This window comes from Nyctereutes procyonoides, unplaced genomic scaffold (genome assembly GCF_905146905.1).
Source record: "Nyctereutes procyonoides isolate TBG_1078 unplaced genomic scaffold, NYPRO_anot_genome, whole genome shotgun sequence".
In the NCBI taxonomy this organism is placed as follows: domain Eukaryota; kingdom Metazoa; phylum Chordata; class Mammalia; order Carnivora; family Canidae; genus Nyctereutes; species Nyctereutes procyonoides.
The window spans coordinates 55,096,297-55,110,127 of NW_026575125.1; the positions used below are offsets into that span (position 1 = coordinate 55,096,297).

General features: G+C 37.8%; 1 protein-coding gene across 8 annotated transcripts in view; it reads left to right on the forward strand.

Annotated features, from left to right (window-relative positions):
- Positions 1-13,831, forward strand: part of ARHGEF9 (Cdc42 guanine nucleotide exchange factor 9) — a 208,458-nt gene that overhangs the window by 101,793 nt on the left and 92,834 nt on the right. For 7 of the 8 annotated variants that reach the window (XM_055338827.1, XM_055338831.1, XM_055338828.1 and 4 more), the window contains one exon: positions 7,883-8,074. The exons of the other annotated variant lie outside the window; for it this stretch is intronic. In XM_055338827.1, the coding sequence (XP_055194802.1) occupies positions 7,883-8,074 (192 nt within the window). The remainder of the gene's footprint in view (positions 1-7,882; positions 8,075-13,831) is intronic. 8 annotated transcript variants of the gene reach the window in all.

A 13,831-nucleotide genomic window follows, 5' to 3' on the forward strand; every position in this document is an offset into this window, starting at 1 on the left:
GCATACCAGATTCTCCTGGAAGCTGGGACTGAGGCTCCAAACCAGAGGAGGGTATATGTACGCAAGAAGTGGGAGCTGTGCCTACAGCATACCAGGTTTCTTTCAGTTCCCCACATCTACTTTTATAGCCACTTTGCCATTGCTTAACTGTTGTGGCAGAGAAGGGTGTTTCAGTGACCTGTATCATAGGAAAAGTTCATTTCCTCCAATCCCATTCTCTTTATTTTTTTTATTGAAGTTTGATTTGCCAACGTATAGTATGACACCTAGTGCTCATACTATTCTCTTGTCTGTATTTTGCCCTTTTGCTGAGATTTTTGGCTGGTGCCTTCATAAAACAGAGGCACATTAGAGGGCCCTGCTTATGATTAGAGTTATCTGAAAAAGGAAGGGGCTGCCTTGGGAAAAAGCAATCTCATCACTTGTTGTATTCAAGCAGAAGGGCTGGGCAATTGCTGGCAGCAGATGTTGTCTAGAAAGTTTTTGTGCTGATTAGGGGCAGGGAGTATTATGGACTGGATGACCTGCTATTTCCTTTATAACTCTGATTTGACGTCTCTGAGATTAAATTATTTAATGGGACTGGCAATAACCGTTCACTTTCTCAGAGGATAGCTCACTTTTTTTTTTTTTTCTCTCTGGCTGACTGAATTTGACCTTTGAAGATACTGAGGTGACATTTAGACAATATTGCTTATTCCTTCCCTTCTCAGAAAAATCATACTGCTTGAGCCAGGGGTAGGCTGACTTTCTGTGACACTGCTTAAGCCCCTGTTGAATTCTTCATGGATGCCAAGGCATCACGCTGGGATCTGAGAGAGCTGGATATTTATGGCACCCCTCCTTTAAGAATTGCTAAACCACTTGCAGGGATAGGCTACTAAAGATGTTGAAGTGTGTACCAAGGGATGAATTAGCATGAGTTTAACATGTGGAACAATGAATGAATTGTAGTGGAACAATGAATTTCTCTGTATTATCTGTATAGGTATATAAATACATGAGGGAAAGTTAGCAAAAATTATACAAATCAATTTATAACCATAATTTCCTTATGAAAGGTAGAAATAACTAGGATGAGGTGTAGTCAAAGGAGAACTTTCACCTTATCTAGACTAGTCTACCTTTTTATTTTTTATAGAGATATATCACATATGCCAAAAACTTACCATTTTAAAGTGTACAATTTAGTAGGTTTTAGTATAGTTGACCCTTGAACAACATGGGTTTAAAACAGTATAGGTCCACTTATACATGGGATTTTTAAGATAAATATAGTACAATACTGTCAATATACTTTTTATGCTTTTCTTATTTTTTCTCTAGCTTACTTAATTGTAAGGATATAGTATAGTAGATGATACATACAAAATACAAAATGTGTGTTAATTAACTGTTTATGTTATGGGTAAGGATTCTGGTCAATAGTAGGCTATTAATAGTTGTTTCATTTTTTAAAAGATTTTATGTATTTATTCGTGAGAGAGAGAGAGAGGGAAAGGGAGAGGCAGAGACAGAAGCAGGCTCCCACAAGGAGCCCAATGTGGCACTCGATCCTGGATCCTGGGATCAGGACCTGAGCTGAAGGCAGACACTCAACTCACTGAACCATCTAGGCATCCCAATAGTTCAGTTTTAGAGTCAAAAATTATACACAGATATTTTTACTATTTGGGAAGTTGGCACCCCAACATCTATGTTGTTCAAGGGTCAACTGTATATTCATTGTGCAACAATCACCACTATTTTTTCCAGAACATTTTCTTCACTCCCCAAAAATAACTCTGCAACCATTAGCACTAACTCCCCATTTACCCCTCTCCCAAGCCCCAGGAAACCACTAATCTGTTTTCTGTCTTTATGGATTTGTCTATTTGGGTTATTTCATATAAATGGTGTATATAATATGTGGTTTGAATAAATAAATAACATCTTTAAAAAAGGTTATTTGTGTGTCTGGCTTCATTTACTTAGCATGCTGTTTCTGAGATTTATCCATATTGTATCTTATTCCTTTGTATTGCTAAATAGTATTCTGTGTTTCTGTGTATGTGTGTGTGTGTGTTCACATACAAACCACATTCTGATTTATCAATTTATCAGTTGAAGTTTTGGATTGTTTTCACATTTTGGCCATTATGAGTAATGCTGCTATGAACATGTGTATACCAGTTTTTGTGTGAACATGTATTTTCAGTTCCCTTGACTATATACCTAGGAGAACTGCTGGGTTACATTATATGGTAACTACACATTTAAATTTTTGAGAAATTGCCAAAATGTTTTCCACAGTAGTTTTACCAATTTACACTCTTACCAGTAGTCTATGAGGGTTCCAATTTCTTCATATCCTCATTAACACATGATATTGTCTTTTTTTTATTATAGCCTTCTAATTGAGTGTGAAGTGATATCTCATTGTGATTTAGATTTGTATTTCACTGGTAGCTAATGGTGTTGAGCATCTTTACATGTGTTTATTGGCCATTTATATATCTTCTTTGGAAAAATGCTCAGTTGCTTTGCCCATTTTTTTAAAATTTTTATTTATTTATGATAGTCAGAGACAGAGAGAGGCAGAGACACAGGCAGAGGGAGAAGCAGGCTCATGCACCGGGAGCCCGACGTGGGATTCGATCCCGGGTCTCCAGGATCGCGCCCTGGGCCAAAGGCAGGTGCCAAACCGCTGCGCCACCCAGGGATCCCAGCTTTGCCCATTTTTAAGTGGATTATTTTCCTTTTTGTTGTTGAGTTCTTTATATTCTGGATACTAGATCCTTACCAGATATTGTATATGCAAATATTTTCTTTCATTCTAGGCATTGTTTCACTTTCTTGATGCTATCATTTGTAAAGCAAAGTTTTTAATTTTAATAAAGTCTATTGTTTTCCTTTGGTTGCTTGTGTTTCAGGTGTCATATGCAAGAAACTATTGCCTAATCCAAGGTCACAAAAATATGCTTCTGTGTTTACTCTGACATATTTTATGATTTTAGCTTTTACATTTAGGTCTTTAATCCATTTTGAGTTAATTTTCATATATAGTGTGAGGTATGGGTCCAAGTTTATTCTTTTGCATGTGGATATCCAGTTTTCCCCACACACCATTTATTGAAAAGACTGTAAGGTTCCCCTTTGAATTGTTTTGACACCTTTGAAAAATATCAATTTAGTGTAAATATTGAGTATTTCTGTACTCTCATTTATTTCGTTGATCTTTATATCTGTTCTTGTGCCACTACTACATTCCCTTGGTTACTAAAGACTAATAGTAAGTTTTGGAATCAAGAAGTGTGAGTCCTCCAACTTTGTTTTTTTTCAAAATTGTTTTGGTTATTCGGGGTCTTTTGAATTTCAGTATGACGTTTAGAATCATCATGTTAATTTCTGCAAGCTGAGAGGTTTGATAGGGATTATGTTTAATCTGAATCAGTTTGCATAATAATACCATCTTAACTATATTAAATTTTTTAATCCATGAACATGAGACATCTTTTTATTTAGTTAGGTCTTATTTACTTTCTTTCAACACTGTTTTGCAATGTTCAGTGTACAAGTCTTACACTTCTCTTGTAAAATGTAATCTTGAGGAATTTTTTCTTTGTGATGCTACTTAATTGGGATTGTTTTCTTAATTTTATTTTCAGAAAAACAATTGACTTTTGTATATTGATTTTGTATCCTGTAACATTGCTGAATTCATTTATTAATTATAATAGGATTTGTGTGTATATTTCTGTGTACGTGTTCTTTAGGAATATATATATATGATTTTATATATATATATATATATATATAAAATCATGTCATATGTGAATAGTGTTAATTTTTCTTTTCTGAATGCTTTTTTCTCCAATTGTGCTAGCCCTCAGTATAGATGTTGCATGGAAGTGATCTTTGTTCTTGATTGTAGGATGAAAGCATTGAGTCTTTTACCATTAATTATACATTAATTAAGGATGTTCCATAAATTTCTATCAGCTATTTGAGAAACTTTCTTCCTATTCCTAATTTATTGAGTGTTTTCTATTTTTTTTTAACCATGAGAAGGTATTGGATTTTGCCAAATGCTTTTTTTTGTCTATTGAAATGATTATGGTTTTTCAAACCTTTTTTGCATTAATAATTATATATTACATTGACTGATTCTCATATGTTGAACCAATCTTGCATTCTTGGCATGAATTCCATCTGGTAAGGTGGATTTTTTAAAAAATATATATCTTACTGGATTTGGTTTGCAGATATTTTATTGAGAATTTCTGCATTTCTATTTTTTGAAAGTTTGTGAAAGATTGATTCTTTAAATGTTTGGTGGACTTCGTGAGTCATGCCAACTGATCCTGGCTTTTTATTTTCTTTTTCCCATGGAAGAAGTTTTTAATTAGTCTTTACTTGCCATAGGTCTATTCAGGTTGGCTATTTCTTCTTCAATTATTTTCTGTAGTTTTTATGATTCTAGGAATTTACTGATTTCATTGGGTTATCTAATTTTGACATACCATTGTGCATAGCATTCTCTTTAATCCTTTTTATTTTAAAAAAATATTTTATTTATTTATGAGAGAGAGAGAGGCAGAGACACAGGCAGAGGGAGAAGCAGGCTCCATGTAGTGAGCCTGACGTGGGACTCGACCCCGGGTCTCCAGGATCATATCCTGGGCTGAAGGTGGCGCTAAACCGCTGAGCCACCCAGGCTGCCCTCTTTAATCCTTTTTAAAAATTTTGTTAGACTGGCAGTAGTATTTACTCTTTTATTCCTAATTGTAATAATTTGAGTCTTCTCCTTTTTCTCTGTTTTCACTTTTTACAAAGCAAAAGTATTCCTGTATCTATTATGTAACATAAAAAATAGAAAAAAGGAAGATACATAAAAAATAGAAAAGTATATTAAAATGGGGATCTTGGTAGGTTGGTAATTCCCTGGCATTATTTTTCCTGTATGTGCCCAGGTTTCTTCATCAGGAAGTTGAAATGTTGGTTCATTTTTGCTGAAGTGGTTGAAATTCTCTGTACTCTATTTTTTGCATGATCAAGTGTGGGATTAAAAAGACCATAGTTGGGAATATTTGTCGACAGAAAATAGACCAGTTTGGGAGAAACCAAGTATTCCTGAAGGACAGAGTAGAAACTAAGGATGGAAATGCAAATTGAAGCCAGATTATGGTAATGTTTGAATTTCAGGGTAAAAGATTTGGACTTGGTAATGGGTAACTATTGAGGATTTTGGAGTGTGAGAGTAGCCATCAAAGTTATAGCCAAGGGGATCCCTGGGTGGCTCAGTGGTTTAACGCCTGCCTTTGGCCCAGGGCGTGATCCTGGAGTCCCGGGATCGAGTCCCACGTTGGGCTCCTGGCATGGAGCCTGTTTCTCCCTCCTCCTGTGTCTCTGCCTCTCTCTCTCTCTCTGTCTGTCTATCATAAATAAATAAATAAATAAATAAATAAATAAATAAATAAATAAATCTTTTTTAAAAAAAGTTATAGTCAAGGAAATTGGCCTGATAGTGGTATACGGGAGGTAATTAGAGCTGGGAGATAACCTATGGGAATCATCTAGGGAGTGGAGGCCATGACAATGAGAATGGAATAGGAAGAGATGAGAACCAGAGATATTCTTTGATTTGGAAAGGACTCCCTGGAACCAATGAGGCAGGAGAGAGGTGGGAGGTGTTAATAGCTCATCCTTGTGTCTCTAATAGAGGTGAAGTAAAGAATAGATACAAAATAGGTTTTTGTTCAATTGAGTTACATTAACCCAGCTTTGCTTTGAGTTCAATAAAGGCTGAAGAAAATAGTCTTCAAGTACTCTGAGAGGATTTCCTGGAATGTCTTCCAACTTGCCACGCTCTAGACATTGCCTGTCTGGACCCTACCCCCACAGATATCTTGTGCTCCTTCCTACTGGAACTGTTCCAGAGAGTCATCTCATTCCAGTTATCCAAAAGCCAGTATTTTGAATTGACTCGTCTTAAACTCCTGAGAAAAAAATAAATGTTTTGTTTCATTTTAAATCTCTTAAAGACTTGCCTATGGAACCCTTTTTATAGCAAAGTTTAGCTTGCTATATGAAAATCTGGGAAAAGCTAATGAATTATTACAGGATGAGGCCTTCATTGTTTCACATATATGACATCATGTATATGTTATGCTTCCTTCAATGCCTTAGAATCACCTTTTTGAACAGATCTGTTCCTTGATTAATCATCCCTTATCATTGTCTATTGCTGGTATTAAAGAGCAACTGTTAACATATTGAAGACACAAAGTTGACCTTTGAAAGATGGAAAGAGATTTCCAATAGAACATTTGGAGGATGATAGGTTCTGAATGGAGATGGATTTTTGCACATTTGGCTGTGTATGAAAATTTATTAAAAAGAGATGAGACCTAATTGCTTTGGCCTGTGGCAAATAAGTAGACTATATTGCTGGTGACATTTCTAGGTTTGTTGGGTGATAACCATACCCCTCATCCTCTGTGAAGCAAAAAGAGGGGAGAATACACAGAGTTGAGAAATAACTACTGTTCCTTTAGCTCCATCCCAAAGCCTCTGACCTCCTAAGGCCACTCACCAACAGGCCTTTCTGATGGCAAAAATAGTGTTGCATCTAAATTGATTGATCTCAGCTTCTTGAGGCAGGAAAATGGAAAAAGCTGGGGGTGGGTATGGAAGGGAAAGATGGATTGTTGATTAAAACTGTTAGACAACTCTTTAGCTCTTTGGCTAATTCCCCTGGCAGATTTTACCACTCTTCCTAAGGTTCCACCCTTCCTTTTTTTCCTGACCCTCTCTCCTTCCTCCTTCCTAGGACCAGGGTGAAATGAGCCATCTTCCTGATGTAAGCCATCATTATAGATACAGAAACATCTCACTCAGCCTCCCCAAAGGACGTTTTCCTGCATCCCTTTGCCTTTATGTGTTAGAATGTATAGTTTCAACATTTACCAACTGCACCCATTTCTAATGATTTTGATAATTCTCAGCTCACCTAAGCCCAAGCCCTTCTTTACTCTTTTCCTGTTTTCCTTAGAACCAGAGGTATAAAGATGCTAGTACAGTGGTTAAGACGTAGGCTTTGAAGTCAGACCACCTGGTTCCTATCCTGGTTCTTCTGCTTTCCTAACTGAGTGACTTGGGACAAATTCCTTAATTTTTCTGAGCCTCATTATTCTCTTACATCAAATAGAGGTAATAATGGTACATGCCTAGCAGGACTGAGTAATACAGTTCATTGAAAGCTCTTGGCATAGCGGTTGCTATATTAAGTGTTCAATCAGCTGTTGCTGTTATGTGGTATGGAAATATTCTGTCATCTTTACTCCAACTTTGTAGATGTAGAGATCATTACATACCCGAGGCATTTTATAGTAAAATTTTAATAATTATTTGTACATATTTTGATGTAAATAAACACTGAAGGTCCTGTTTTCAGGATACTCACACCAGTATTCAACTTTGGTCTCCATGCTCATAGGTGTTGTGTTTGATCCAGCTGTGACATATACCCAAGATATATAGCTTAGTCTTTTTTTCTTTTTGATGTAGCTGGGCTACCTAGATATGTTCAAGCATGAATGAGTTCTGTTTGCCATAACTCTTCTCTGAAATCTTAGACATCTTAGCCTCTCAGATATGATTTAGTTGTATCCTTCTCCATCCTCCATTTTACAGATATGTCATGAGAGGCCTAGAGAAGATTAAATTCCTGCATAAAGCCAGCAAGTCACCCTAAAGCCAAGCCTGGCATTCAATTTACAGGGGCCTCTGGTTGAATGTTCTCTGAATACTTGAAGAATTTAGTTTATCATTTTTCTACTTGACTAGAAAATTTTCAAAGAAGAAAACTACTCTATTATTATTCTTTTGCCTGCTTCCACAGCTCTGGGTGAACCAGGAGGATGGGGTGGAGGAAGGGCCCAGTGATGTGCAGAATGGGCACCTGGACCCCAACTCAGACTGCCTCTGTCTGGGCCGGCCACTACAGAACCGGGACCAGATGCGAGCCAATGTCATCAATGAGATCATGAGCACTGAACGTCATTACATCAAGCACCTCAAGGACATTTGTGAGGTAGGCCCAGCTGTGATAGTATATGTGGGGGTATCCAGGGTGGGGTAGAGGGCATTTTCATGAAGAACCAACAACTCTCCTGAGCTGTACCTGTGACAATCCCAAGATATTGGAAAGAGCAGCTGGACTGGCCTCCTACATTCTGCTAAGTGGGTGAAACAGCTCCGTTGGAGCTTCTCAGTCCTTATATCAGTTTCTCTCTTTCCTTAACTTTTCTCTTTCATTTTTATATTCCTTCTCTCTCTATCTCTCCCTGATTCCATCCCCCATCTTTTCTTCCTTGAATCTCTACCCTTATCCTATTGGCTTCTGATTTGGTTGTTACCACACCATGTAAAGGCCTGACCTCATTCATTAAAGCAAATCACTTCTTCCTACAGCTTGTGGTTCACAAACTTGAATGTGCACTAAAGTTCCTGGAGTGGCTTGTTAAACATACAAATTCCAGCCCCTTCTGCCTCCCAAAGTTGTGAAATCTCAGTCTGGGTAAACTACAGGCATCTCTATATTTAACAGGCATTCCTGGTGAAACTGATGTTATTGGTCTATCTTCTTTCACTTGAAGAACACTGGTTTTAGGTTTGAGCAGAAAAGAGCTTAGGGGAGGAATCTATAGGAGATAAAGACTGAGTGGACAATTCTAAGCTCCTTCAGTATATGCCACTTAGCTCCCCAGGAGCTGTGGCTCCACATTCCCTAACTCCATCTCTTCCATGTCTCTATCCTGAGTAAGGAGAGAGCCCTTTTTCTCATTCTCTCTTGAGCTCATGGGACTAGTTGACATTTTCAAAAGGCATTTTACTAAACAATAACATGGGAATACCAATGGGAAATAGCAGAAAGCATGTTTCTAAAAGATTCTTTCTCTCTCTCTCTCTCTCCCTCTTACACACACACACACACACACACACACACACTAGCATTCTACTTGACTCAGAGAAAACTCTACTTTGAATATGTTTATATTTTTTCCAGATGAGGGGTCAGGTCCTACTTTCTGTTCTTTAAGTGCTATTGAAGCCAGGGCCCACTCTGGAATCAATAGTATAGCTTTAAAACTTTTTAAAGTTCTTGTTTCTTTAGAATATTGTTACCCAATAGAACTTCCTATAGTGATAAAGTACATCTGCATTCTCCAACAGAGTAGCCACTAGCCAGCCATCTGTGGTTACTGAGTGGTTGAGATATGGCTAGTATGATTGAAAAATGGGATGGAGTTTTTTTTGTTTTTATTTTTTTAATTTGAGTTCAATTAGCCAACATATAGTACATCAGTATTTTCAGATGTAGTGTCCAATAATTTATCAGCTGGATATAACAGTGCACATCACATCACATGCCTTCCTTAATGTCCCTCATCCAATTACCACATTCCCCCACCCACCTTTCTTCCAGCAACCTTCAATTTGTTTCCTATAGTTAAAAGTCTCTCATGGTTTGTCTTTCTCTCTGATGACTTCCCATTCAGTTTTCCCTCCCTTCCCCTATGAGAATGCAACCTGGTACAGCTACTCTGGAAAACAGTATGGAAATTCCTCAAGAAGTTAAAAATAGAGCTACTCTATAACCCAGCAATTGCACTACTAGATATTTACCCCAAAGATACAAATGTGATCCAAAGGGGCACCTGCACCCCAATGTTCATAGCAACAATGTCCACAAAAGCCAAACTATGGAAAGAGCCAAGAAAAAAAAATAATAAAAAAAGGAAGAAGCTGAGATGTCCATCGACAGATGATGGAGATATATATACATACACACACACACACACACACACACACACAATGGAATAGTACTCAGCCATCAGAAAGGATGAATACTTACCATTTACATCAGTGTGGATGAAACTGGAGGATATTATGCTAAGTGAAATAAGTCAGTCAGAGAAAGACAATTATAATATGGTTTCACTCATATGTGGAATATAAGAGAAATGGAATTTTAAATTTAATAGACATGTGACTAAATGGCACCCACGTTGGACAGTGCAGATCTAGAAAGACCAAGGCCAAGGATTATGGGCCTTAACTTTCTTTACCTCAACTCATTTTTTCATCCCTTCCAGGAAGGTTAAACATTATCCCCACTACCCCATCCATGAGGCAATAAAGTAGAGTGGAAAAAACAAGGGCTGTAGGTATGTGGAATGCTGACTTAGTCACGTAGGCACACTGTGGCCTTGAACTTGCCCCTTAACTCCTCTAAATTTTGATTTTTCTATTTTGTCCAGTGGGCTTCAGTATACCAAACTCTTAAGTTTGTTAATGAAATTAAGTAAATATATTTGTAAAAAGTTAGTTTTCCTTTTTTTCCTTTTTCATCTATTCACCCATCCATCCATGTCTCTCTTTATCTTTTCCTCTTCCTTACCTCCATACAAATGGCTAAATATTACCCTCTGAAATGTGCTATGTGGCATTGGACATCAAACGACTAATGTCATTCATTCAGCAAACATATAATAGAGTTGTCAAGCTCCATGCCAGCATTGGACATAGCTCCTACCCTCAAAGTGTTCTGCTCTGGCCTAGCATCTGAATCACCTGAGAGTTTGTTAGAAATTCAGGATCTTTAGCTCCACTCCAGATTTAATAAGTACAATTCTGCATTTTAACACGGTTCCTATTTGACTTATATTATATATTAAAGTTTGAGTAGCACTACTGTAAAATGGTAGGTGTCTTATAATGTCATAAGGTCTATAATATAAGTATAGTCTGTTCTTTACCTTGCAGCTGAGGGTTGCTATCAAGATCTAAGTTGGAAAACAAAAAAAGATCTAAGTTGGGTCATATCACTCCTCTGCTCAAAACCATCTGATGGCTAACAATCTCTCCTTGAATAAGAGCCAAATTCTTAAAAAAAAAAAAGAGCCAAATACTTACTATTATTTACAAAGTTCTGTGTAATCAACCTATTCTTACCTCTATGACTTCATTTCCTTCACCTTTCCCACATTCTGTCCCCACTCCAAATAGTCGTGGCCTCTTGCTGTTTGTAAAAAATGTCTGGCATGCCCCTCACCACAGATTTTGCATTGGTTTTTCTGTCTAGAACAGTCCTGCCCCATATATCTTCATGGCTCCAATCTTCACCTCTTTCATGTCTTTACTCATATATCACCTTCTCCTTGATATCTTCCCTGACTTTTCTACTTAAAATTGACTGTCTCCCCCTCTTTCCTGCTTTATTTTCCTCTATTTTACTTTTTGCTATCTGACATATTACATGTTTTGCTTATATGTTTTCTTTACTGTTCTTCTCCCCACTAGAATGTAAATTCCATGAAGGGTAGGGGATTTTACTTGTTAATTTACTGATATATCTCTAATACCTAGCACAATGGTACATGCTCAATAAATATCATTGAAAGTCAGAATTAAATTCAAATGCTAACATGCACATATTAACTTTAGCAAAGTACATTCACATGTGATTTGATTTTCAGATGGGGTAGAGGTATTAGTATTATTCCCATTTTCTAGATTAATAGACTTGAGTCTCTAAGAAACAAAATTACCTTCTCAGCATTCTTTCAGACACTGGCCAAGTGAGAGTCCCTTAGTCTTAGAAGGATCGCTGGTCTCAACTCCCAAACATCTTGGCCTCTTCTTACAGGGCACAAGCTCAGGACACCAATAGAAGAATTCATCAATCTAGAAGAGGGAGTGTTATGTCCCTGCTTTAAGAACTTGCCCAATCCAGCCAAACCAAGTAAAGCTTTGTTAGTGATCTTCTGGTTCCATATTTCTCAATTATTCTTGGTACTGAAGTTAGGGGTTTAAATGGGAAGAATATCTTTGTCCTATCCTGCAACCACCGTGTCAGAAGGTGTAGCTAGGAAAAAAAGGATGGAGAAATCTGTGTTTAGCTGGACCAGAAGACAGTATTTTAGCCCAGGATTGTGGCACCTCTAAATCAAAATATGTTTTAACATAGAGAATACCAGACTCAGAATTGAGTCCCAGGTTTAGGAACCATCTTGGTCACTGATGAAAGGTGAATGATTTCCATCATGGGCCTTGTTTCCCAATGGTTATTTTTTGTTGTTGCTATTTAATTTTTTATTTTTTATTTTTTATTTTTTTTGGCAGTTGTGGCGATTTATTTTTTTAAATAAATTTATTTTTTATTGGTGTTCAATTTACTAACATACAGAATAACACCCAGTGCTCATCCTGTCAAGTGCCCCCATCAGTGCCCGTCACCTAGTCACCCCCACCCACCTCCCTTTCCACCACCCCTTGTTCATTTCCCAGAGTTAGGAGTCTCTCATGTTCTGTCTCCCTTTCTGATATTTCCCACTCATTTCTTCTCATTTCCCCTTTATTCCTTTTCACTATTTTTTATATTCCCCAAATGAATGAGACCATATAATGTTTGTCCTTCTCCAATTGACTTATTTCACTCAGCATAATACCCTCCACTTCCATCCACGTCGAAGAAAAAGTTGGGTATTTCTTGTTTCCTAAAGTTCTTTTTTTTAATTTTTATTTATTTATGATAGTCACAGAGAGAGAAAGAGAGAGAGGCAGAGACATAGGCAGAGGGAGAAGCAGGCTCCATGCACCGGGAGCCCGATGTGGGATTCGATCCCGGGTCTCCAGGATCGCGCCCTGGGCCAAAGGCATGCGCCAAACCGCTGCGCCACCCAGGGATCCCTATTTCTTGTTTCTAATGGCTGAGTAATATTCCATTGTATACATAGACCACATCTTCTTTACCCATTCATCTTTCGATGGACACCGAAGCTCCTTAGACAGTTTGGCTATTGTGGACATTGCTGCTAGAAACATCGGGGTGCAGGTGTCCCGGCGTTTCACTGCATCTGCATCTTTGGGGTAAATCCCCAGCAGTGCAATTGTTGGGTCGTAGGGCATATCTATTTTTAACTCTTTGAGGAACCTCCACACAGTTTTCCAGAGTGGCTGCACCAGTTCACATTCCCACCAACAGTGCAAGAGGGTTCCCCTTTCTCCGCATCCTCTCCAACATTTGTGGTTTCCTGCCTTGTTAATTTTCCCCATTCTCACTGGTGTGAGGTGGTATCTCATTGTGGTTTTGCTTTGTATTTCCCTGATGGCCAGTGATGCAGAGCATTTTCTCATGTGCTTGTTGGCCATGTCTATGTCTTCCTCTGTGAGATTTCTGTTCATGTCTTTTGCCCATTTCATGATTGAATTGTTGTTTCTTTGCTGTGGAGTTTAATAAGTTCTTTAGAGATCTTGGATAATAGTCCTTTTTCTGATACGTCATTTGCAAATATCTTCTCCCTTTCTGTAGGTTGTCTTTGAGTCTTATTGACTGTTTCTTTTGCTGTGTAAAAGCTTCTTATCTTGATGAAGTCCCAATAGTTTATTTTTGCTTTTGTTTCTCTTGCCTTCATGGATGTATCTTGCAAGAAGTTGCTGTGGCCAAGTTCAAAAAGGGTGTTGCCTGTGTTCTTCTCTAGGATTTTGATGGAATCTTGTCTCACATGTAGATCTTTCATCCATTTTGAGTTTATCTTTGTGTATGGTGCAAGAGAGTGGTCTAGTTTCATTCTTCTGCATGTGGATGTCCAATTTTCCTAGCACCATTTATTGAAGTGACTGTCTTTTTTCTAGTGGATAGTCTTTCCTCCTTTGTCAAATATTAGTTGACCATAAAGTTGAGGGTCCACTTCTGGATTCTCTATTCTGTTCCATTGATCTATGTGTCTGTTTTTGTGCCAGTCACACACTGTCTTCATAACCACAGCTTTGTAGTACAACCTGA